Below are 27955 nucleotides of genomic sequence, written 5' to 3'. Positions count from 1 at the left end.
TGGGGGATTGACACTGAACCCTGTGGGAGCCTTAGTCTGGCTCTGTGAGCATCAGTGATTAACACTGAACCCTGTGGGAGCCTTAGTCTGGCTCTGTGAGTCTCAGTGATTGACACTGAACCCTATGGGAGGGAGCCTTAGTCTGGCTCTGTGAGTCCTGGGGGATTGACACTGAACCCTATGGAAGGGAGCCTTAGCCTGGCTCTGTGAGTCTCAGTGATTAACACTGAACCCTACGGGTGTGAGACTTAGCCTGGCTCTGTGAGTCCTGGGGGATTGACACTGGACCCTACGGGAGGGAGCCTTAGTCTGGCTCTGTGAGTCTGGGGGGATTGACACTGAACCGTACGGGAGTGAGCCTTAGTCTGGCTCTATGAGTCCTGGGGGATTGACACTGAACCGTACGGGAGTGAACCTTAGTCTGGCTCTGTGAGTTTTGGGGGATTGACACTGAACCGTACGGGAGTGAGCCTTAGCCTGGCTCTGTGAGCATCAGTGATTGACACTGAACCGTACGGGGGTGAGCCTTAGTCTGGCTCTGTGAGGTTTGGGGGATTGACACTGGACCTTACGGGAGTGAGCCTTAGTCTGGCTCTATGAGTCCTTTGGGATTGACACTGAACACTACGGGAGGGAGCCTTAGCCTGGCTATGTGAGCATCAGTGATTAACACTGAACCCTGTGGGAGCCTTAGTCTGGCTCTGTGAGCATCAGTGATTAACACTGAACCCTGTGGGAGCCTCAGTCTGGCTCTGTGAGTCTTGGTGATTTTCACACCTGATGATTGCTTGTGTGTTGCAGTCGAAACGTCGTGAGAATTTGATTGTTTATATTTTAATTATTTTATTGTTTCCCTTCTACGTCGTTACTTTACCGAAAGAACCAAGCATATATAAATATATAATTGTTATAACAACACTAATTGTTATGACAACACTCGTACAACATCAGAGTGCAGCGCCACGTGAAATACGCGCTACAATGACAATAGTTTACAGCGATTTGAATCATGTTTTATATTCAAAGTGGAAATATGGTTTTGGGGGGGGGGAGGGGCAGAGATTTGTGACGTCATATTTGAGGGGGGGGGTAAAAAATCGTCCAAAATCGCGTGACGTCATTTATGGACAGCCCCTTATACAGCTGAAGGTCTCTATGTTAATAGGTGGTGTTGACATTTGACGATTCCGATGATGTTTTGAGTTCCCTCCCGATCGTGTGCTCATTCTTTTCTTTGTTTACATTTTACAGGGAAGCAGCAGTGGATTTAACAACGGTAAGAACCACAAACTACTCACACAGTAGAGACCCACAGACTACTCACACAGTAGAGACCCACAGACTACTCACACAGTAGAGACCCACAGACTACTCACACAGTAGAGACCCACAGACTACTCACACAGTAGAGACCCACAGACTACTCACACAGTAGAGACCCACAGACTACTCACACAGTAGAGACCCACAGACTACTCACACAGTAGAGACCCATAGACTACTCACACAGTAGAGACCCATAGACTACTCACACAGTAGAGACCCATAGACTACTCACACAGTAGAGACCCACAGACTACTCACACAGTAGAGACCCATAGACTACTCACACAGTAGAGACCCACAGACTACTCACACAGTAGAGACCCACAGACTACTCACACAGTAGAGACCCACAGACTACTCACACAGTAGAGACCCATAGACTACTCACACAGTAGAGACCCACAGACTACTCACACAGTAGAGACCCATAGACTACTCACACAGTAGAGACCCACAGACTACTCACACAGTAGAGACCCACAGACTACTCACACAGTAGAGACCCACAGACTACTCACACAGTAGAGACCCACAGACTACTCACACAGTAGAGACTCACAGACTACTCACACAGTAGAGACCCACAGACTACTCACACAGTAGAGACCCACAGATTACTCACACAGTAGAGACCCATAGACTACTCACACAGTAGAGACCCACAGACTACTCACACAGTAGAGACCCATAGACTACTCACACAGTAGAGACCCAGAGACTACTCACACAGAAGAGACCCACAGACTACTCACACAGTAGAGACCCACAGACTACTCACACAGTAGAGACCCATAGACTACTCAAACAGAGACCCACAGACTACTCAAACAGAGACCCATAGACTACTTACACAGTAGCGACCTATAGACTACTCACACAGTAGAGACAAATAGACTACTCACACAGTAGAGACCCATAGACTACTCACACAGTAGAGACCCACAGACTACTCACACAGTAGAGACCCACAGACTACTCACACAGTAGAGACCCATAGACTACTCACACAGTAGAGACCCATAGACTACTCACACAGTAGAGACCCACAGACTACTCACACAGTAGAGACCCATAGACTACTCACACAGTAGAGACCCACAGACTACTCACACAGTAGAGACCCACAGACTACTGACACAGTAGAGACCCATAGACTAGTCACACAGATACACACAGACTACTCACACATTCTAGACCCACAGACTACTCAAACAGTAACCCATAGACTACGCACACAGTAGAGACCCACAGCCTACTCACACAGTAGAGACCCATAGACTACTCACACAGTAGAGACCCACAGACTACTCACACAGTAGAGACCCACAGACTACTCACACAGTAGAGACCCATAGACTACTCACACAGTAGAGACCCATAGAATATTTATACAGAGACCCAAAGACTGCTCACACACACAGAGACCCACAGACTACTCACACAGAGACCCACAGACTCATCACACAGAGACCCACAGACTCATCACACAGAGACCCACAGCCTACTCACACAGTAGAGACCCATAGACTACTCACACAGTAGAGACCCACAGACTACTCATACAGTAGAGACCCACAGACTACTCACACAGTAGAGATCCATAGACTACTCACACAGTAGAGACCCATAGAATATTTATACAGAGACCCAAAGACTGCTCACACACACAGAGACCCACAGACTACTCACACAGTAGAGACCCACAGACTTCTCACACAGTAGAGACCCATAGAATACTTATACAGAGACCCAAAGACTACTCACACACACAGAGACCAACAGACTACTCACACAGTAGAGACCCACAGACTACTCACACAGAGACCCACAGACTACTCACACAGTAGAGACCCACAGACTACTCACACAGAGACCCATAGACTACTCACACAGAGACCCATAGACTACTCACACAGAGACCCACAGACTACTCACACAGAGACCCACAGACTACTCACACAGAGACCCACAGACTACTCACACAGTAGAGACCCACAGACTACTCACACAGTAGAGACCCACAGACTACTTACACAGTAGAGACCCATAGACTACTCACACAGTAGAGACCCACAGACTACTTACACAGTAGAGACCCACAGACTACTTACACAGTAGAGACCCACAGACTACTCACACAGTAGAGACCCACAGACTACTCACACAGAGACCCACAGACTCATCACACAGAGACCCACAGACTACTCACACAGAGACCCACAGACTACTCACACAGAGACCCATAGACTACTCACACAGAGACCCATAGACTACTCACACAGAGACCCACAGACTCATCACACGGATACCTGCTAACATCTCTTCCTTTATGCTTAGTTTTTTCGGTAAAGTCACGTTGAAGGGAAACAACAAATAATAAAATATATTGTTTTATATATTTTATTATTTTGTTGTTTTATATATTTTTTATTATTTTGTTGTTTCCCTTCAACGTGACTTTACCGAAAAAACTAAGAATATGAATCACTGCAGTCACGAAAGCTTTAAATCAAAATTGTATCTCTTCCTTTGTCTCCTGCAACGTTTGACCCACCCAGTGTTCTGTCAGAGCAAGGCCGATGGTCTGTACGCAGACTGCTCAGACTCCCACAGCTTCTACCACTGCTCCAATTCCCTGACGTACCACAAGCAATGCCCAGCCAACCTGGTGTTCAACCCGGCCAAAAACTTGTGCGACTGGTCAGGTACGCATCGCACTTTCACCCCATCCACTCACTCATTCATTCACCCATTCACTCATTCACCCACCCATTCATTCACCTCCTCGCTTGTACACCCACTCAACAACAACAACAACCGCCATTCGCCACTAAGTGGCGGTGACGTCACCACGACGCTTGTGCCGGGCCACGTGCACCCTGAGGCCACGTGAAGTGTCGAACGCCCGCTGGCAGGAGGTCACGGGGCAGACCCAGCAGGTGCCACGGGTTGACTGACTGAGATGACCGAGATGAGTGGCCGATGCACCACTCTGTGCCCTCTGCTGTGCCAACGTGATGTGCTTTAGCCACCGGGCGCTTTTGCTGATTGTTGTGAGCGTCGCTCCTCTACCCTCCGTTGTTGGAGGGGGACTGCCTCCAACTGCTCAGTAGCGTCCTTCACGAGCCTCCTCCACAGAGGCCGATCTTGACACCGCTGGTACCAGTCATCGGCAAGTCCACTCAGCTCCACATCCTCCTGTACAACATCACTCCATCTCTTCTCTAGCCCGTGCCGCGCCCATTTAGCCCCCTCTATCCGGCCGAACAAAAACTGTTTCGGCATGCGGTGGCTGGGCATGCGGGCTACATGACCCAACACAGCCTTGCCTGCCAGAGAAGCTCACCGATGAGACTTTGCCCAGATCGTTCAAGGATTTGTGAGCTCCTCACACAATTCAGCCTCGTTAAACCCAGGATGAATCGTAGGCAGGCTAGCCTAAATGTTTCTAACCGGTAATGATGTTCCATTAAGGAGGTCCACGGTAAGCCTCCTCATTCTCCGATGTGGGAAGCTGTAGACGATAAGAGTGGACCTGTCGCTTTTTCTCAGCCAGCCTGAACACCTCCTCTGTCAGCCAGGGTCTCTCGGGAGGTCTGGACCGTGTACTCAATGCAGCCATTGCAGCTGCATGAGCCACAGTCCTAAACCTCGCCGATTTCCCCTCGACATCAGAAGGAGTGGGGAACGATGCCAACCCCAGCCAAAAGCGTTGATGAAATTCTCGGTTCCATCTTTCATCAGCTAGCTGAGACCATACCATTAAGGGTTTGAATGGGGTCCTGGGTGTACACCCACCACCGGAGTGGAAAAATGGCAGGCGCATCTTACAGATGACCATATCAAGGGGCAGTGGGCAGATCAGCTCCACGGTAGGTCCTGGTGTCAAGGACATGGCCCGCATCTGCTGTTCCGTCACTACGTAGTCCAACAGATGTTCTTGCTTGGACCCAACATGAATCCATGATGTTGTGTGGATGCGCCGATGCCGGAACAGCATGTTGGTAATTACAAGCTCATGGACTGCACAAAAATCTAGCAGCCTCCTACCGTTGTTATTGAGCTGATCTGGCCCATGCCCTCCAATCACTCCAGACCAGGTGCCAGCATCATGAATAACTCGGGCATTAAAGTCACCCAACAAGATGCCTCTATCCCGAGGGGCCACTTTAGCTAACACTTGTGACAGGAGGTCATAGAAGGCATCTGACTCATCGGCTTTGCCTGCATCCCTCCACTGATGTTCATCTTTGGTGGGGGCATAAGTAACCACGACCACCACTCCTCGCCTCTGGTTGATGGGAAGGTGAGCCCAAAGTAGCCTGGGGCTTACAGCTTCCCACACCTCATCGCCACGCTCCCACGCCCCCTTCATTCTTTTGTTCAAAAGAAGAGCCACACCCTGTTGTTTGGCAGCCTCCTGCCCCGGGTAGAGGACTGTCCACCCCTCATGGTGGCAGGAGCCAGAGCCGGTCCACCGGACCTCCTAAATACCACAGAGATCTAGGCGGCACCGGTCCAGCTCCCGACAGAGGAGTGGCAGCCTCTCCTCCGCAGTGAGCGTTCGAACGTTCCACGTGGCCATCTGCAGGAGCTTTTTGCTGTTTCTGGAGGAACCCCGAGGGTAAAGATTCAATCTCCTGGCTCCGCCAAATGGGGTTTAGTGGTACTTGGATTGAACGTGGAGGGGTTACCAGCCCCTCGCACACGTCCAGAGCCCCCTTTGGCTGCTGTGGTGGCTATAAACGCCATGAGGGGAGTGGCCAATCGAAATTGGCCTTGCCCCCAAGGCACTGCTCACCACAGCGTTATCGTCCGGCACCAACTCATTCACACACCCAAACATTCACGCAAATACACACACACTCAGTAACCCACTCACCTCACCACTCGTTCACTCACCCACCCACTCACTCATTTGCCGATTCACTCATTCACCCACCCATTCATTCATTCACTAATTTGCTCATTCACCCACTCGTTAACCCACCGATAGGCTACTCACTCAGAGACCCATAGAATACACACAGAGACCCATTGACTACACACACAGTAGAGACCCACAAACCAATCACACAGAGACCCACAGACTACTCACACAGTAGAGACCCACAAACCAATCACACAGAGACCCATAGACTACTCACACACAGAGACCCACAGACTACTCACACAGTAGAGACCCATAGACTACTCACACACAGAGACCCATAGACTGCTCACACAGAGACCCACAGACTACTCGCACAGTAGAGACCCACAGACTACTCACACAGTAGAGACCCACAGACTACTCACACAGTAGAGACCCACAGACTACTCACACAGTAGAGACCCACAGACTACTCACACAGTAGAGACCCACAGACTACTCACACAGTAGAGACCCACAGACTACTCACACAGTAGAGACCCACAGACTACTCACACAGTAGAGACCCACAGACTACTCACACAGTAGAGACCCACAGACTACTCACACAGTAGAGACCCACAGACTACTCACACAGTAGAGACCCATAGACTACTCACACAGTAGAGACCCACAGACTACTCACACAGTAGAGACCCACAGACTACTCACACAGTAGAGACCCACAGACTACTCACACAGTAGAGACCCACAGACTACTCACACAGTATAGACCCACAGACTACTCACACAGTAGAGACCCACAGACTACTCACACAGTAGAGACCCACAGACTACTCACACAGTAGAGACCCACAGACTACTCACACACAGTAGAGACCCACAGACTACTCACACAGTAGAGACCCATAGACTACTCACACAGTAGAGACCCACAGACTACTCACACAGTAGAGACCCACAGATTACTCACACAGTAGAGACCCACAGACTACTCACACAGTAGAGACCCACAGACTACTCACACAGTAGAGACCCACAGACTACTCACACAGTAGAGACCCACAGACTACGCACACAGTAGAGACCCACAGACTACTCACACAGTAGAGACCCACAGACTACTCACACAGTAGAGACCCATAGACTACTCACACAGTAGAGACCCACAGACTACTCACACAGTAGAGACCCACAGACTGCTCACACAGTAGAGACCCATAGACTACTCACACAGTAGAGACCCATAGACTACTCACATAGTAGAGACCCACAGACTACTCACACAGTAGAGACCCATAGATTACCCACACATTGAGTCTGTGTCGTGTGTGCAGTTGGAGACGAAGTCGCAGCAGCAACCACCCAGGGTCACAACCTACCGGGTAAGCCCTCAACTCGTGTCGACTCCACCCCCCACACTCCCCTCCATCTCCGTTGCACGCCTTGACCAGGGTGTCGTGGCCTCTGTAGCAGCCGGGAGGGTGATGGTGGTGATGGTGGTGATGGTGGTGATGGTGGTGGTGATAGTGGTGGTGTTGGTGGTGATGATGATCATCATCACCACCAACAACAACCGCCATTCGCCACTAGGTGGCGGTGACATCACCACGACGCTTGTGCCAGGCCATGTGCACCTTGAGGCCACGTGAAGTGTCGAACGCCCGCTGGCAGGAGGTCACGGGGCAGACCCAGCAGGTGCCACGGGTCGACTGACTGAGATGACTGGCTGATGCAACACCTGTGCCCCCTACTGTGCCAATCTGCTGTGCTTTAGCCACCCGGCGCTCCGCTCGTTGTTGTGAGCATCGCTCTTCTGCCCTCCGTTGTTGTTGGAGGGCGACTGCCCCCAACTGGCCAGTAGCATCCTTCACGAGCCTCCTCCACAGAGGCCGTTCTTGACACCGCTGGTACCAGTCATCGGCAAGTCCACTCAGCTACACGTCCTCCTGTACCACATCACTCCATCTCTTCTCTAGCCCGTGCCGCGCCCATTTAGCCCCCTCAATCCGGCCGATCAAAAGCTGTTTAGGCATGCGGTGGATGGGCATGCGGGCTACATGGCCCAGCCAATGCAGCCTTGCCTGCCGGAGGAGCTCACCGATGGGTCTTTGTTCAGATCTTTAGAGGATTTGTGAGCTCTTCACACAATCCAGCCTGGTTAAATCCAGCATTGATTGTAGGAAGGCAAGCCTAAATGTTTTTTACCGGCGAAGATGTTCCATTAGGGGGGTCCACGTTTTGCAAGCATAGAGATGGGAGGGAATGACCGTGGCCGAGAAGACCTGAAGCTTCGTGCGGAGCGACAGACCAGGTAGCTTCCACACAGCGTTACGCAATCGATGAAAAGATAATGTCGCTCAAATAATTCGGAGTGAGACCTCTGCTGTTTAACCGGAGCCAGTCATGAGCACACTGCCCAGGTATGGGAAACTCTCCACTCTCTCCACAACTGCCCCATCACCGATTGGGAGTTATGGGGGTGGAGTGCCCGATGGTACAAAATACCCAGGCAGGTGCTTAGTCTTGGTGGGGCTGATGGTAAGACCCCACCTCTTAGTGGCACACTCCAGTTTCAGCAGCAGCACCTTCAACTCCTCCTCTGAGTGAGCCGCAATTACCAGGTCATCGGCATACGTAACATGGTTGACCAATAGGGAGCCATCCCTTGACCTCACCCGGGCATCGATTCAGCAGCTGTACCGGAGGAATTTCCAGATGGAAATTTCCAGATGGAAATTCTTCCGGTACAGCTACTGAAGGCTTCACGAACTACGTGGTCAAAATAGATATTAAATAATGTGGGAGCCAGAGGACATTCCTGTCGCACCCCAAGGTGAACAGGGAGTGGCTCCGACTTCCGGCCACGTAGTTTTACCCGGGCCTGCTCACCATCATGAAGGTCCTTAATGATCGTGAGCAGAGAGTCAGGGAGTCCGAAAGCACAAAGAACAACCCAGAGCCCAGGCCTACTGATGGTATCATAGGCCTTGACCAGGTCAATAAAGCAGAGATGTAGGTCTTGTTGGAATTCCCTACACCTCTGCTGTAGCAAACGGACAGAAACTATGGCATCTGTGCAGGACCGCCCTTTCCTGAAACCGCAATTGGGCTCCGCAAGCCTCTCCTCAGCGTGCTGAGCAACGCGATATTGAATAATCCTTGCCAGGACCTTTCCTGGCACACTGAGGAGTGAGATGTCCCTGTAGTTGTTACAGTCTGTGCGGTCCCCCTTCTTAAAGAGGGGGACCACCAGGGCATCCTTCCAATCCTGTGGAACCCGTCCAGTGGTCCAGACTGTTGTTATCATGTCATGTAGGGCAGTCTGTGCACAAACGCCTCCCTCCCTCAGCATTTCACTTGGGAGATCATCTCTGCCCGGTGCCTTTACTATCTACAGACTCTGGATTGCCTTCAGTACTTCCTCAACAGATGTCACCTCAGACAGCCACTCGCAGGGGGTGACTTCCAATATTTGAGGCACCGCAGCCTCAGCAGGGTCATCCCCACTTTGTCCCACGATGTTTTCCATGTGGAGGGAATTCCCCTCCCCCAGGACTTCACAGAAATGCTCAGCAAATCTGCAAACCTGTTCCTGGGGATCGGAGATTGGATCTCCGTTTTTTCCCCTAATGATGGTATTAGGTGTGGCGCTGCAGGTTACTTTTTTGATGGAATTAAATAGTGATTTGTGATCGCGGGCCATTGAGGCAGACTCCATATCCTCAGCAACCCACGACCACCGCCCATCCTTGCAGCGCCTCACGGCTCTCCAAACCTCCGAGCGAAGGCTGCGTTAAGCCTCCTCATTCTCCGACGTGGGATGCTGTAGCTGATGAGAGTGGGCCTGTCGCTTTATATCAGCCAGCTTAAATACCTCCTCTGTCAGCCAGGGTCTCTGGGGAGGTCTGGACCGTGTACCCAAAGCAGCCATTGCAGCTGCCTGAGTCACAGTCCTTAATCTCACCCATTTACCCACGAAATCTGGAGGAATAGGGGACGATACCAACCCCAGCCGCAAGCGATGATAAAATTCTCGCTTGCAACTTTAATCAGCTAGCTGAGACCAGGCCACCTTAGGATTGAGTGGAAGAATGGCAGGCGCATCTTACAGATGACTAGTCGATGGTCAGAGGGTAGATCAGCTCCACGGTAGTTCCTGGTGTCGAAGACATTGGCCCGCATCCCCTGTTTCGTCACTATATAGTCCAGCAAATGTTCTTGCTGGGACCCGGCATGCATCCATGATGTTGTATGGTTGCGCCGATGCTGGAACAGCGTGTTGGTAATTACAAGCCCATGGGCTGCACAAAAATCTAGCAGCCTCCTACCGTTGTTGTTGAGCTGATCTGGCCCATGCCTTCCAATCACTCCAGACCAGGTGCCAGCATCATGACTAACTCGGGCATTAAAGTCACCCAACAAGATGACTCTATCCCGAGGGGCCACTTTATCCGGCACCTGTGACAGGCGGTCATAGAAGGCATCTGACTCATCGGCTTTGCCTGCATCCATCCAAAGATATTCGTCTTCGGTGGGGGCATAAGTAACCACGACCACCACTCCTCGCCTCCTGTTGATGGGAATACGAGCCCAAAGTAGCCTGGGGCTTACATCTTCCCACACCTCACCATCACGCTCCAAGGCCCCCTTCATTTTTTTGTTCAGAAGAAGAGCCACTCCCTGTTGTTTGGGAGTCTCCTGCCCCTAGTAGAGGACTGTCCATCCCTCATTGTGGCAGGAGCCAGAGCCGCTCCACCGGACCTCCTGAATACCACAGAGATCCAGGCGGTACCGGTCCAGCTCCCGACAGAGGAGTGGCAGCCTCCCCTCCGCAGTGAGCGTTCGAACATTCCACGTTGCTACCGTAGTGGCATTTTATTGTTTCTAGAGGAGCCCCGAGGGTAAAGATTCAATCTCCTGGCTCCGCCAAATGGGGTTTGCCCAGGAGACGTCATAGATGCCTGTCCCCCCAGAGCCTCCGGCACAAGCTTGTTAATTAAAATTTTCGGTCGTAGTTTAGCGGTAATTAATTGAAGGTGAAGGGGTTACCGGCCCCTCGCACCTGTTCAGAGCCCCCATTTAGCCGCTGTGGTGGTCACAGATGCCATGAGAGGAAAGGCCACTCGAAATTGGCCCTCCCCCCCTCCGCACTGTCCACAACAGTGTTGCACGTCCGGCACCACGAGGAGGTAGGGGGTTGTGTTACATATACTCATCACACAGAGACCCACAGACTCATCACCAAGAGACCCATAAACTACTCATTTGAGACCCATAGACTCACACAGAGTCTCATAGACTTATCACACAGAGACCCATAGACGACTCACCACATAGAGACCCATAGATTAATCACACAGTGACCCATAGACTCATCACACAGAGACCCATAGACTCATCACACAGAGACCCATAGACTCATGACACAGAGACCCATAGACTCATCAAACAGAGACCCATAGACTCATCAAACACAAACCCATAGACTCATCACACAGATATCCATAGACTCATCACACAGAGACCCATAGACTCATCACACAGAGACCCACAGACCCATCGCACAGAGACCCACAGACTCATCACACAGAGACCCATAGACTCATCAAACCGAGACCCATAGACTCATCAAACACAGACCCATAGACTCATCACACAGAGACCCATAGACTCATCAAACAGAGACCCATAGACTCATCACACAGAGACCCATAGACTCATCACACAGAGACCCATAGACTCATCACACAGAGACTCACAGACTCATCACACAGAGACCCACAGACTCATCACATGAAGACCCATAGACTCATCACACAGAGACCCATAGACTCATCACACAGAGACCCATAGACTCATCAAACAGAGACCCATAGACTCATCAAACAGATACCCATGGACTAATCACACAGAGACCCACGTACATAGAGACCCGCTAACAGCTCCACCTTTGTCTCCTGCAGTGGTGAACCCGATATTCTGTCAGAGCAAGGCCGATGGTCTGTATGCAGACCCCTCAGACTCCCACAGCTTCTACCACTGCTCCAATTTCCTGACGTACCACAAGCAATGCCCAGCCAACCTGGTGTTCAACCCGGCCATCAGCGTGTGCGACTGGCCCGGTACGCATTGCACATTCACCCCATCCACTCACTCATCCATTCACTCATTCACTCATTCACCCACCAATTTATTCACCTACCCACTCGCAAGCTCATTCACCCACCATTCATTCATTCATTCACCCACTCATTCATGCATTCATCTACACACTCGTACGCTCATTCACCCACCCATTAATTCACCTTCCCACTCATTCTTTCTTTGACCTATCCACTCGCACGCTCATTCACCCACTCATTCATTCATTCACCTACCCACTCGCACGCTCATTCACCCACCCACAGACGACTGACAGAGAGAGCTTTAGGCTGATCACACAGAGACCCATAGACTCATCAAACGGAGACCCTTAGATTCATCATGCAGAGACCCTTAGACTCACATACAGACCCAATGACTTATTCACACAGAGGCCCACAGAATCATCACCCAGAGATCCATAGACTAGTCATTTGAGAACCACAGACTCATCACACAGAGACCCATAGACTCATCACACAGAGACCCATAGACTAGTCATTTGATACCCATAGACTCATCACACAGAGACCCATAGACTAGTCATTTGAGACCGATAGACTCATCACACAGAGACCCATAGACAACTCACACAGTAGAGACCCATAGACTACTCACACAGTAGAGACCCATAGACTACTCACACAGTAGAGACTCACAGACTACCCACACAGTAGAGACCCACAGACTACTCACACAGTAGAGACCCACAGACTACTCACACAGTAGGGACCCATAGACTACTCACACAGTAGAGACCCATAGACTACTCACACATAGAGACCCTCAGACTACTCACACATTAGAGACCCACAGACTACTCACACAGTAGAGACCCATAGACTACTCACACAGTAGAGACCCACAGACTAGTCACGCAGCAGAGACCCACAGACTACTCACACAGTAGAGACCCATAGACTACTCACACAGAGATCCACAGACTACTCACACAGCAGAGACCCAAAGACTACTCACACAGTAGAGACCCGTAGACTACTCACACAGTAGAGACCCACAGACTACTCACACAGTAGAGACCCACAGACTACTCACACAGCAGAGACCCACAGACTACTCACACAGTAGAGACCCAAAAATTACCCACACATTGAGTCTGTGTCTGTGTCGTGTGTGCAGGTGCAGGTGCAGGTCAAGTCGCAGCAGCGACCACCCAGGGTCACAACATACCGGGTAAGCCCTCAACTCGTGTCGACTCCACTCCCCCCCCCACACTCCCCTCCATCTGCATTGCACGCCTTGACCAGGGTGTTGTGGCCTCTGTAGAAGCCGGGAGGGTTATGGTGGTGGTGGTGATGGTGGTGATGGTGGTGATGATGGTGGTGATAGTGGTGGTGATGATGATCATCACCACCAACAACAACCGCCATTCGCCACTATGTGGCGGTGACGTCACAACGACGCTTGTGCCAGGCCATGTAACTGTTGTTATGTCAAATAGGGCAGTCTGTGCACAAACGCCTCCCTCCCTCAGCATTTCACTTGGGAGATCATCTCTGCCCGGTACCTTTCTTGGCTACAGACTCTGGATCGCCTTCAGTACTTCCTCAACAGATGTCACCTTAGACAGTCACTCACCGGGGTGTGACTTCCTCTTCCAATATTTGAGGCACCGCAGCCTCAGCAGGGTTATCCCCACTTTTTCCCACGATGTTTTCCACGTGGAGGGATTTCCCCTCCCCCAGGACTTCACAGAAATGATCAGCAAATCTGCAAACCTGTTCCTGGGGGTCAGAGATTGGATCACCGTTTTTTCCCCTAATGATGGTAATAGGTGTGGCGCTGCAGGTTACTTTTTTGATGGAATTAAATAGAGATTTGTGATCGCGGGCCATTGAGGCAGACTCCATCTCCTCAGCAACCCACTACCACCACCCATCCTTGCAGCACCTCACGGCTCCCCGAACCTCCGAGCGAAGGCTGCGCTAATCCTCCTCATTCTCCGACATGGGATGCTGTAGCCGATGAGAGCGGGCCTGTCGCTTTTTCTCAGCCAGCTTGAACACCTCCTCTGTCAACCAGGGTGTCTGGGGAGGTCTGGACGGTGTACCCAAAGCAGTCATTGCAGCTGCCTGAGTCACAGTCCTTAATCTCACACATTTACCCTCGAAATCGGAGGAATAGGGGACGATGCCAACCCCAGCCGCAAGCGATGATGAAATTCTCGCTTGCAACTTTAATCAGCTAGCTGAGACCAGGCCACCTTAGGATTGAGTGGAAGAATGGCAGGCGCATCTTACAGATGACTAGTCGATGGTCAGAGGGTAGATCAGCTCCACGGTAGGTCCTGGTGTCAAGGACATGGGCTCGCATTCGCTGGTCCGTCACTATGTAGTCCAGCAGATGTTCTTGCTTGGACCCGGCATGCATCCATGATGTTGTATGGTTGCGCCGATGCCGGAACAGCGTGTTGGTAATTATAAGCCCATAGGCTGCACAAAAATCTAGCAGCCTCCTACCGTTGTTGTTGAGCTGATCTGGCCCATGCCTTCCAATCACTCCAGACCAGGTGCCAGCATCATGACCAACTCGGGCATTGAAGTGACCCAACATGATGACTCTATCCCGAGGGGTCACTTTATCCAGCACCTGTCACAGGAGGTTATAGAAGGCATCTGACTGATCGGCATTGCCTGCATCCCTCCACGGATGTTCGTCTTCCGTGGGGGCATAAGTAACCAGGACCACCACTCCTTGCCTCCGGTTGATGGGAAGGTGAGCCCAAAGTAGCCTGGAGCTTACATCTTCCCACACCTCACCGCCACGCTCCAACGCCCCTTCATTCTTTTGTTCAAAAGAAGAGCCACACCCAGTCTTTTGGCAGTCTGCTGCCCCGAGTAGAGGACTGTCCACCCCTCATCGTGGCAGGAGCCAGAGCCGGTCCATCGGACCTTCTGAATACCACAGAGATCCAGGCGGTACCGGTCCAGCTCCCAACAGAGGAGTGGCAGCCTCCCCTCCGCAATGAGCGTTCGAATATTCCACGTTGCTACCGTAGTTGCATTTTATTGTTTCTGGAGGAGCCCCGAGGGTAAAGATTCAATCTCCTGGCTCCGCCAAATGGGGTTTGCCCAGGAGACGTCATGGATGCCTGTCCTCCCAGAGCCTCCGGCACAAGCTTGTTAATGAAACATTTCGGTCGTAGTTTAGCGGTAATTAATTGAAGGTGGAGGGGTTAACAGCCCTCACACCTGTCCAGAGCCCCCATTTAGCCGCTCTGGTGGTCACAGATGCCATGAGGGGAAAGGCCACTCGAAATTGGCCCTCGCCCCCTCAGCACTGTCCACGACAGCGTTGCACGTCCGGCACCACGAGGAGGTAGGGGGTTGTGTTACATAGACTTATCACACAGAGACCCATAGACTCACCAAACAGAGACCCACAGACTCACCACACAGAGACCCATAGACTCATCAAACAGAGACCCATAGACTCATCACCAAGAGACCCATAGACTACTCATTTGAGACCCACAGACTCAGACAGGGTATCATAGACTCATCACACAGAGACCCATAGACTCATCACACAGAGACCCATAGACTCATCACCAAGAGACCCATAGACTACTCATTTGAGACCCATAGACTCACACAGGGTATCATAGACTCATCACACAGAGACCCATAGACTCATCACACAGAGACCCATAGACTCATCACACAGAGACCCATATACTCATCACACAGAGACCCACAGACTCATCACACAGAGACCCACGTACATAGAGACCCGTTAACAGCTCCACCTTTGTCTCCCGCAGTGGTGAACCCGGTATTCTGTCAGAGCAAGGCCGATGGTCTGTACGCAGATCCCTCAGACTCCCACAGCTTCTACCACTGCTCCAATTCCCAGACGTACCACAAGCAATGCCCATCCAACCTGGTGTTCAACCCGGCCATCAGCGTGTGTGACTGGCCCGGTACGCATCGCACATTAACCCCATCCACTCACTCATTCATTCATCCATTCACTCATTCACCGGCCCATTTGTTCACCTACCCACTCGCAAGCTCATTCATCCACCCATTCATTCATTCATTCACCCACTCATTCATGCATTCATCTACACACTCGTACGCTCATTCAGCCACCCATTCATTCACCTTCCCACTCATTCATTCTTTGACCTATCCACTCGCACGCTCATTCACCCACTCATTCATTCATTCACCTACCCACTCGCATGCTCATTCACCCACCCACAGACGATTCACAGAGAGAGCGTTAGGCTGATCACACAAAGACCATACTCATCACACAGAGACCCTCAGACTCATCACACAGATACCCACAGACTCATCACACAGAGACCCACAGACTCACCACACAGAGGCCCACAGAATCCTCACACAGAGACGCACAGACTCATCACATAGAGGCCCACAGACTCATCACACAGAGACCCATAGACTCATCACACAGAGACCCATAGACTCATCACACAGAGACCCATAGACTAATCATTTGAGACCCATAGACTCATCACACAGAGACCCATAGACAACTCACACAGTAGAGACCCATAGACTACTCACACAGTAGAGACCCATAGATTACTCACACAGTAGAGGCCCACAGACTACTCACACAGTAGAGACCCACAGACTACTCACACAGTAGAGACCCACAGACTACTCACACAGTAGAGACCCACAGATAGCTCACACAGTAGAGACCCACAGACCACTCATACAGTAGAGACCCAAAGACTACTCACACAGTAGAGACCCATAGACTACTCACACAGTAGAGAACCATAGACTACTCACACAGTAGAGACCCACAGACTACTCACACAGAGACCCATAGACTACTCACACAGTAGAGACCCACAGACTACTCACACAGTAGAGACGCACAGACTACTCACACAGTAGAGACCCACAGACTACTCACACAGTAGAGACCCATAGATTACTCACACAATAGAGACCCATAGATTACTCACACAGTAGAGACCCACAGACTACTCACACAGTAGAGACCCATAGATTACTCACACAGTAGAGACCCATAGATTACTCATACAGTAGAGACCCATAGACTACTCACACAGTAGAGACCCATAGACTACTCACACAGTAGAGACCCACAGACTACTCACACATTAGAGACCCACAGACCACTCACACAGTAGAGACCCACAGACTACTCACACAGTAGAGACCCACATACTACTCACACAGTAGAGACCCACATACTACTCACACAGTAGAGACCCACAGACTACTCACACAGTAGAGACCCACAGACTACTCACACAGTAGAGACCCAAAGACTACTCACACAGTAGAGACCCACAGACTACTCACACAGTAGAGACCCACAGACTACTCACACAGTAGAGACCCATAGACTACTCACACAGTAGAGACCCACAGACTACTCACACAGTAGAGACCCATAGATTACTCACACAATAGAGACCCATAGATTACTCACACAGTAGAGACCCATTGATTACTCACACAGTAGAGACCCATAGACTACTCACACAGTAGAGACCCATAGACTACTCACACAGTAGAGACCCACAGACTACTCACACATTAGAGACCCACAGACCACTCACACAGTAGAGACCCACAGACTACTCACACAGTAGAGACCCACATACTACTCACACAGTAGAGACCCACATACTACTCACACAGTAGAGACCCACAGACTACTCACACAGTAGAGACCCACAGACTACTCACACAGTAGAGACCCACAGACTACTCACACAGCAGAGACCCACAGACTACTCACACAGTAGAGACCCATGGACTACTCACACAGTAGAGACCCACAGACTACTCACACAGTAGAGACCCACAGACTACTCACACAGTAGAGACCCATAGACTACTCACACAGTAGAGACCCACAGACTACTCACACAGTAGAGACCCATAGACTACTCACACAGCAGAGACCCACAGACTACTCACACAGTAGAGACCCACAGACTACTCACACAGTAGAGACCCATAGACTACTCACACAGTAGAAACCCACAGAATACTCACACAGTAGAGACCCACAGACTACTCACACAGTAGAGACCCACAGACTACTCACACAGCAGAGACCCACAGACGACTCACACAGTAGAGACCCAAAAATTACCCACACATTGAGTCTGTGTCTGTGTCGTAGGTGCAGGTGCAGGTGCAGGTCAAGTCGCAGCAGCGACCACCCAGAGTCACAACCTACCGGGTAAGCCCTCAACTCGTGTCGACTCCACCCCCCCCCCCACACTCCCCTCCATCTGCATTGCACGCCTTGACCAGGGTGTTGTGGCCTCTGTAGAAGCCGGGAGGGTTATGGTGGTGGTGGTGATGGTGGTGATGGTGGTGATGATGGTGGTGATAGTGGTGGTGATGATGATCATCACCACCAACAACAACCGCCATTCGCCACTATGTGGCGGTGACGTCACCACGACGCTTGTACCAGGCCATGTAACTGTTGTTATCATGTCAAATAGGGCAGTCTGTGCACAAACGCCTCCCTCCCTCAGCATTTCACTAGGGAGATCATCTCTGCCCGGTGCCTTTCTTGGCTACAGACTCTGGATCGCCTTCAGTACTTCCTCAACAGATGTCACCTCAGACAGCCACTCATAGGGGGTGACTTCCTCTTCCAACATTTGAGGCACCGCAGCCTCAGCAGGGTCAGCCCCACTTTTTCCCACGATGTTTTCCACGTGGAGAGATTTCCCCTCCCCCAGGACTTCACAGAAATGATCAGCAAATCTGCAAACCTGTTCCTGGGGGTCGGAGATTGGATCACCGTTTTTTCCCCTAATGATGGTAATAGGTGTGGCGCTGCAGGTTACTTTGTTGATGGAATTAAATAGAGATTTGTGATCGCGGCCATTGAGGCAGACTCCATCTCCTCAGCAACCCACGACCATCACCCATCCTTGCAGCACCTCACGGCTCCCCGAACCTCCGAGCGAAGGCTGCGGTAAGCCTCCTCATTCTCCGACATGGGATGCTGTAGCCGATGAGGGTGAGCCTGTTGCTTTTTCTCAGCCAGCTTGAACACCTCCTCTGTCAACCAGGGTCTCTGGGGAGGTCTGGACCGCGTACCCAAAGCAGCGATTGCAGCTGCCTGAGTCACAGTCCTTAATCTCACCCATTTACCCTCGAAATCGGAGGAATAGGGGTCGATGCCAACCCCAGCCGCAAGCGATGATGAAATTCTCGCTTGCAACTTTAATCAGCTAGCTGAGACCAGGCCACCTTAGGATTGAGTGGAAGAATGGCAGGCGCATTTTACAGATGATTAGTCGATGGGCAGAGGGTAGATCAGCTCCACAGTAGGCCCTGGTGTCAAAGACATTGGCCCGCATCCGCTGTTCTGTCACTACGTAGTCCAGCAGATGTTCTTGCTTGGAACCGGCATGCATCCATGATGTTGTGTGGATGCGCCGATGCAGGAACAGCGTGTTGGTAATTACAAGCCCATGGGCTGCACAAAAATCTAGCAGCCTCCTACTGTTGTTGTTGAGCTGATCTGGCCCATGCCTTCCAATCACTCCAGACCAGGTGCCAGCATCATGACCAACTCGGGCATTGAAGTGACCCAACAAGATGACTCTATCCCGAGGGGCCACTTTATCCAGCACCTGTGACAGGAGGTCATAGAAGGCATCTGACTGATCGGCCTTGCCTGCATCCCTCCACGGATGTTCGTCTTCCGTGGGGGCATAAGTAACCACGACCACCACTCCTTGCCTCCGGTTGATGGGAAGACGAGCCCAAAGTAGCCTGGAGCTTACATCTTCCCACACCTCACCGCCACGCTCCAACGCCCCTTCATTCTTTTGTTCAAAAGAAGAGCCACACTCTGTTTTTTGGCAGTCTGCTGCCCCGAGTAGAGGACTGTCCACCCCTCATCGTGGCAGGAGCCAGAGCCGGTCCACCGGACCTCCTGAATACCACAGAGATCCAGGCGGTACCGGTCCAGCTGCCAACAGTGGAGTGGCAGCCTCCCCTCCGCAATGAGCGTTCGAATATTCCACGTTGCTACCGTAGTTGCATTTTATTGTTTCTGGAGGAGCCCCGAGGGTAAAGATTCAATCTCCTTGCTCCGCCAAATGTGGTTTGGCCAGGAGACGTTATAGATGCCTGTCCCCACAGAGCCTCCGGCACAAGCTTGTTAATTAAAATTTTCGGTCGTAGTTTAGTGGTAATTAATTGAAGGTGGAGGGGTTCCCAGCCCCTCGCACCTGTCCAGAGACCCCATTTAGCCGCTGTGGTGGTCACAGATGCCATGAGGGGAAAGGCCACTCGAAATTGGCCCTCCCCCCCTCAGCACTGTCCACGACAGCGTTGCACGTCCTGCACCACGAGGAGGTAGAGGGTTGTTTTACATAGACTTATCACACAGAGACCCATAGACTCACCAAACAGAGACCCACAGACTCACCACACAGAGACCCATAGACTCATCAAACAGAGACCCATAGACTCATCACCAAGAGACCCATAGACTACTCATTTGAGACCCACAGACTCAGACAGGGTATCATAGACTCATCACACAGAGACCCATAGACTCATCACACAGAGACCCATAGACTCATCACCAAGAGACCCATAGACTCATCACCAAGAGACCCATAGACTACTCATTTGAGACCCATAGACTCACACAGGGTATCATAGACTCATCACACAGAGACCCATAGACTCATCACACAGAGACCCATAGACTCATCACACAGAGACCCATATACTCATCACACAGAGACCCACAGACTCATCACACAGAAACCCACGTACATAGAGACCCGCTAACAGCTCCACCTTTGTCTCCCGCAGTGGTGAACCCGATATTCTGTCAGAGCAAGGCCGATGGTCTGTACGCAGACCCCTCAGACTCCCACAGCTTCTACCACTGCTCCAATTCCCAGACGTACCACAAGCAATGCCCATCCAACCTGGTGTTCAACCCGGCCATCAGCGTGTGTGACTGGCCCGGTACGCATCGCACATTAAGCCCATCCATTCACTCATTCATTCATCCATTCACTCATTCACCCGCCCATTTGTTCACCTACCCACTCGCAAGCTCATTCACCCACCCATTCATTCATTCACCCACTCATTCATTCATTCATCTACACACTCGTACGCTCATTCAGCCACCCATTCATTCACCTTCCCACTCATTCATTCTTTGACCTATCCACTCGCACGCTCTTTCACCCACTCATTCATTCATTCACCTACCCACTCGCATGCTCATTCACCCACCCACAGACGACTCACAGAGAGAGCTTTAGGCTGATCACACAGAGACCATACTCATCACACAGAGACCCTCAGACTCATCACACAGATACCCACAGACTCATCACACAGATACCCACAGACTCACCACACAGAGGCCCACAGAATCCTCACACAGAGACGCACAGACTCATCACATAGAGGCCCACAGACTCATCACACAGAGACCCATAGACTAATCATTTGAGACCCATAGACTCATCACACAGAGACCCATAGACAACTCACACAGTAGAGACCCATAGACTACTCACACAGTAGAGACCCATAGACTACTCACACAGTAGAGACCCACAGACTACTCACACAGTAGAGACCCACAGACTACTCACACAGTAGAGACCCACAGACTACTCACACAGTAGAGACCCATAGACAGCTCACACAGTAGAGACCCACAGATCACTCACACAGTAGAGACCCAAAGACTACTCACACAATAGAGACCCATAGACTACTCACACAGTAGAGACCCATAGACTACTCACACAGTAGAGACCCACAGACTACTCACACAGAGACCCACAGACTACTCACACAGTAGAGACCCACAGACTACTCACACAGTAGAGACCCATAGATTACTCACACAATAGAGACCCATAGATTACTCACACAGTAGAGACCCACAGACTACTCACACAGTAGAGACCCATAGATTACTCACACAGTAGAGACCCATGGATTACTCACACAGTAGAGACCCATAGACTACTCACACAGTAGAGACCCATAGACTACTCACACAGTAGAGACCCACAGACTACTCACACAGTAGAGACCCACAGACTACTCACACAGTAGAGACCCACAGACTACTCACACAGTAGAGACCCACAGACTACTCACACAGTAGAGACCCACAGACTACTCACACAGTAGAGACCCACAGACTACTCACACAGTAGAGACCCACAGACTACTCACACAGTAGAGACCCACAGACTACTCACACAGTAGAGACCCACAGACTACTCACACAGTAGAGACCCATAGACTACTCACACAGTAGAGACCCACAGTCTACTCACACAGTAGAGACCCACAGACTACTCACACAGTAGAGACCCATAGACTACTCACACAGTAGAGACCCACAGACTACTCACACAGTAGAGACCCACAGACTACTCACACAGTAGAGACCCACAGACTACTCACACAGTAGAGACCCACAGACTACTCACACAGTAGAGACCCATAGACTACTCACAAAGTAGAGACCCACAGACTACTCACACAGTAGAGACCCACAGACTACTCACACAGTAGAGACCCACAGACTACTCACACAGCAGAGACCCACAGACTACTCACACAGAGACCCAAAGATTACCCACACATTGAGTCTGTGTCTGTGTCGTAGGTGCAGGTGAAGGTGCAGGTCAAGTCGCAGCAGCGACCACCCAGGGTCACAACATACCGGGTAAGCCCTCAACTCGTGTCGACTCCACCCTCCACCCACACTCCCCTCCATCTCCGTTGCACGCCTTGATGAGGGTGTCGTGGCCTCTGTAGAAGCCGGGAGGGTGAAGGTGGTGATGGTGGTGATGGTGGTGGTGATAGTGGTGGTGATGATGATCATCACCACCAACAACAACCGCCATTCGCCACTAGGTGGCGGTGACGTCACCACGATGCTTGTGCCAGGCCATGTAACTGTTGTTATCATGTCATATAGGGCAGTCTGTGCACAAACGCCTCCCTCCCTCAGCATTTCACTTGGGAGATCATCTCTGCCCGGTGCCTTTCTTGGCTACAGACTCTGGATCGCCTTCAATACTTCCTCAACAGATGTCACCTCAGACAGCCGCTCACAGGGGGTGACTTCCTCTTCCAATATTTGAGGCACCGCAGCCTCAGCAGGGTTATCCCCACTTTTTCCCACGATGTTTTCCATGTGGAGGGATTTCCCCTCCCCCAGTACTTCACAGAAATGATCAGCAAATCTGCAAACCTGTTCCTGGGGGTCGGAGATTGGATCACCATTTTTTCCCCTAATGATGGTAATAGGTGTGGCACTGCAGGTTACTTTTTTGATGGAATTAAATAGAGAATTGTGATCGCGGGCCATTGAGGCAGACTCCATCTCCTCAGCAACCCACGACCACCACCCATCCTTGCAGCACCTCACGGCTCCCCGAACCTCCGAGCGAAGGTGGCGGTAAGCCTCCTCATTCTCCGACATGGGATGCTGTAGCCGATGAGGGTGAGCCTGTCGCTTTTTCTCAGCCAGCTTGAACACCTCCTCTGTCAACCAGGGTCTCTGGGGAGGTCTGGACCGCGTACCCAAAGCAGCGATTGCAGCTGCCTGAGTCACAGTCCTTAATCTCACCCATTTACCCTCGAAATCGGAGGAATAGGGGTCGATGCCAACCCCAGCCGCAAGCGATGATGAAATTCTCGCTTGCAACTTTAATCAGCTAGCTGAGACCAGGCCACCTTAGGATTGAGTGGAAGAATGGCAGGCGCATTTTACAGATGATTAGTCGATGGGCAGAGGGTAGATCAGCTCCACAGTAGGCCCTGGTGTCAAAGACATTGGCCCGCATCCGCTGTTCTGTCACTACGTAGTCCAGCAGATGTTCTTGCTTGGAACCGGCATGCATCCATGATGTTGTGTGGATGCGCCGATGCAGGAACAGCGTGTTGGTAATTACAAGCCCATGGGCTGCACAAAAATCTAGCAGCCTCCTACTGTTGTTGTTGAGCTGATCTGGCCCATGCCTTCCAATCACTCCAGACCAGGTGCCAGCATCATGACCAACTCGGGCATTGAAGTGACCCAACAAGATGACTCTATCCCGAGGGGCCACTTTATCCAGCACCTGTGACAGGAGGTCATAGAAGGCATCTGACTGATCGGCCTTGCCTGCATCCCTCCACGGATGTTCGTCTTCCGTGGGGGCATAAGTAACCACGACCACCACTCCTTGCCTCCGGTTGATGGGAAGACGAGCCCAAAGTAGCCTGGAGCTTACATCTTCCCACACCTCACCGCCACGCTCCAACGCCCCTTCATTCTTTTGTTCAAAAGAAGAGCCACACTCTGTTTTTTGGCAGTCTGCTGCCCCGAGTAGAGGACTGTCCACCCCTCATCGTGGCAGGAGCCAGAGCCGGTCCACCGGACCTCCTGAATACCACAGAGATCCAGGCGGTACCGGTCCAGCTGCCAACAGAGGAGTGGCAGCCTCCCCTCCGCAATGAGCGTTCGAATATTCCACGTTGCTACCGTAGTTGCATTTTATTGTTTCTGGAGGAGCCCCGAGGGTAAAGATTCAATCTCCTTGCTCCGCCAAATGTGGTTTGGCCAGGAGACGTTATAGATGCCTGTCCCCACAGAGCCTCCGGCACAAGCTTGTTAATTAAAATTTTCGGTCGTAGTTTAGTGGTAATTAATTGAAGGTGGAGGGGTTCCCAGCCCCTCGCACCTGTCCAGAGACCCCATTTAGCCGCTGTGGTGGTCACAGATGCCATGAGGGGAAAGGCCACTCGAAATTGGCCCTCCCCCCCTCAGCACTGTCCACGACAGCGTTGCACGTCCTGCACCACGAGGAGGTAGAGGGTTGTTTTACATAGACTTATCACACAGAGACCCATAGACTCACCAAACAGAGACCCACAGACTCACCACACAGAGACCCATAGACTCATCAAACAGAGACCCATAGACTCATCACCAAGAGACCCATAGACTACTCATTTGAGACCCACAGACTCAGACAGGGTATCATAGACTCATCACACAGAGACCCATAGACTCATCACACAGAGACCCATAGACTCATCACCAAGAGACCCATAGACTCATCACCAAGAGACCCATAGACTACTCATTTGAGACCCATAGACTCACACAGGGTATCATAGACTCATCACACAGAGACCCATAGACTCATCACACAGAGACCCATAGACTCATCACACAGAGACCCATATACTCATCACACAGAGACCCACAGACTCATCACACAGAAACCCACGTACATAGAGACCCGCTAACAGCTCCACCTTTGTCTCCCGCAGTGGTGAACCCGATATTCTGTCAGAGCAAGGCCGATGGTCTGTACGCAGACCCCTCAGACTCCCACAGCTTCTACCACTGCTCCAATTCCCAGACGTACCACAAGCAATGCCCATCCAACCTGGTGTTCAACCCGGCCATCAGCGTGTGTGACTGGCCCGGTACGCATCGCACATTAAGCCCATCCATTCACTCATTCATTCATCCATTCACTCATTCACCCGCCCATTTGTTCACCTACCCACTCGCAAGCTCATTCACCCACCCATTCATTCATTCACCCACTCATTCATTCATTCATCTACACACTCGTACGCTCATTCAGCCACCCATTCATTCACCTTCCCACTCATTCATTCTTTGACCTATCCACTCGCACGCTCTTTCACCCACTCATTCATTCATTCACCTACCCACTCGCATGCTCATTCACCCACCCACAGACGACTCACAGAGAGAGCTTTAGGCTGATCACACAGAGACCATACTCATCACACAGAGACCCTCAGACTCATCACACAGATACCCACAGACTCATCACACAGATACCCACAGACTCACCACACAGAGGCCCACAGAATCCTCACACAGAGACGCACAGACTCATCACATAGAGGCCCACAGACTCATCACACAGAGACCCGTAGACTCATCACACAGAGACCCATAGACTCATCACACAGAGACCCATAGACTAATCATTTGAGACCCATAGACTCATCACACAGAGACCCATAGACAACTCACACAGTAGAGACCCATAGACTACTCACACAGTAGAGACCCATAGACTACTCACACAGTAGAGACCCACAGACTACTCACACAGTAGAGACCCACAGACTACTCACACAGTAGAGACCCACAGACTACTCACACAGTAGAGACCCATAGACAGCTCACACAGTAGAGACCCACAGATCACTCACACAGTAGAGACCCAAAGACTACTCACACAATAGAGACCCATAGACTACTCACACAGTAGAGACCCATAGACTACTCACACAGTAGAGACCCACAGACTACTCACACAGAGACCCACAGACTACTCACACAGTAGAGACCCACAGACTACTCACACAGTAGAGACCCATAGATTACTCACACAATAGAGACCCATAGATTACTCACACAGTAGAGACCCACAGACTACTCACACAGTAGAGACCCATAGATTACTCACACAGTAGAGACCCATGGATTACTCACACAGTAGAGACCCATAGACTACTCACACAGTAGAGACCCATAGACTACTCACACAGTAGAGACCCACAGACTACTCACACATTAGAGACCCACAGACCACTCACACAGTAGAGACCCACATACTACTCACACAGTAGAGACCCACAGACTACTCACACAGTAGAGACCCACAGACTACTCACACAGTAGAGACCCACAGACTACTCACACAGTAGAGACCCACAGACTACTCACACAGTAGAGACCCACAGACTACTCACACAGTAGAGACCCACAGACTACTCACACAGTAGAGACCCACAGACTACTCACACAGTAGAGACCCACAGACTACTCACACAGTAGAGACCCACAGACTACTCACACAGTAGAGACCCATAGACTACTCACACAGTAGAGACCCACAGTCTACTCACACAGTAGAGACCCACAGACTACTCACACAGTAGAGACCCATAGACTACTCACACAGTAGAGACCCACAGACTACTCACACAGTAGAGACCCACAGACTACTCACACAGTAGAGACCCACAGACTACTCACACAGTAGAGACCCACAGACTACTCACACAGTAGAGACCCATAGACTACTCACAAAGTAGAGACCCACAGACTACTCACACAGTAGAGACCCACAGACTACTCACACAGTAGAGACCCACAGACTACTCACACAGCAGAGACCCACAGACTACTCACACAGAGACCCAAAGATTACCCACACATTGAGTCTGTGTCTGTGTCGTAGGTGCAGGTGAAGGTGCAGGTCAAGTCGCAGCAGCGACCACCCAGGGTCACAACATACCGGGTAAGCCCTCAACTCGTGTCGACTCCACCCTCCACCCACACTCCCCTCCATCTCCGTTGCACGCCTTGATGAGGGTGTCGTGGCCTCTGTAGAAGCCGGGAGGGTGAAGGTGGTGATGGTGGTGATGGTGGTGGTGATAGTGGTGGTGATGATGATCATCACCACCAACAACAACCGCCATTCGCCACTAGGTGGCGGTGACGTCACCACGATGCTTGTGCCAGGCCATGTAACTGTTGTTATCATGTCAT

The 27955-nt window shown here is 51.2% G+C and overlaps 1 protein-coding gene across 13 annotated transcripts in view; it reads left to right on the top strand.

The window, feature by feature from the left end:
* The window catches only part of LOC116957072 (chondroitin proteoglycan 2-like), a 44538-nt gene that overhangs the window by 787 nt on the left and 15796 nt on the right, over positions 1-27955 (top strand). For 3 of the 13 annotated variants that reach the window (XM_032978999.2, XM_032979002.2, XM_032978996.2), the window contains exons 2-12: positions 1252-1276; positions 3885-4031; positions 7537-7584; positions 12166-12324; positions 13484-13537; positions 16128-16286; positions 18512-18571; positions 21187-21345; positions 23024-23083; positions 25684-25842; positions 27645-27704. In XM_032978999.2, coding sequence (XP_032834890.2) covers positions 1252-1276; positions 3885-4031; positions 7537-7584; positions 12166-12324; positions 13484-13537; positions 16128-16286; positions 18512-18571; positions 21187-21345; positions 23024-23083; positions 25684-25842; positions 27645-27704 — 1090 coding nt within the window. The remainder of the gene's footprint in view (positions 1-1251; positions 1277-3884; positions 4032-7536; positions 7585-12165; positions 12325-13483; positions 13538-16127; positions 16287-18511; positions 18572-21186; positions 21346-23023; positions 23084-25683; positions 25843-27644; positions 27705-27955) is intronic. The other 10 variants (XM_076055033.1, XM_076055031.1, XM_076055030.1 and 7 more) reach the window with 10 other exon arrangements.

The sequence above is a fragment of the Petromyzon marinus genome, chromosome 69 (assembly GCF_048934315.1).
Source record: "Petromyzon marinus isolate PM22_M1 ecotype Great Lakes invasive population chromosome 69, UKy_Petmar_22M1.pri1.0, whole genome shotgun sequence".
Lineage (NCBI taxonomy): Eukaryota > Metazoa > Chordata > Hyperoartia > Petromyzontiformes > Petromyzontidae > Petromyzon > Petromyzon marinus.
Note: the sequence above shows the minus strand (reverse complement) of the source record. Positions and strands in the feature narration are given on the sequence as shown.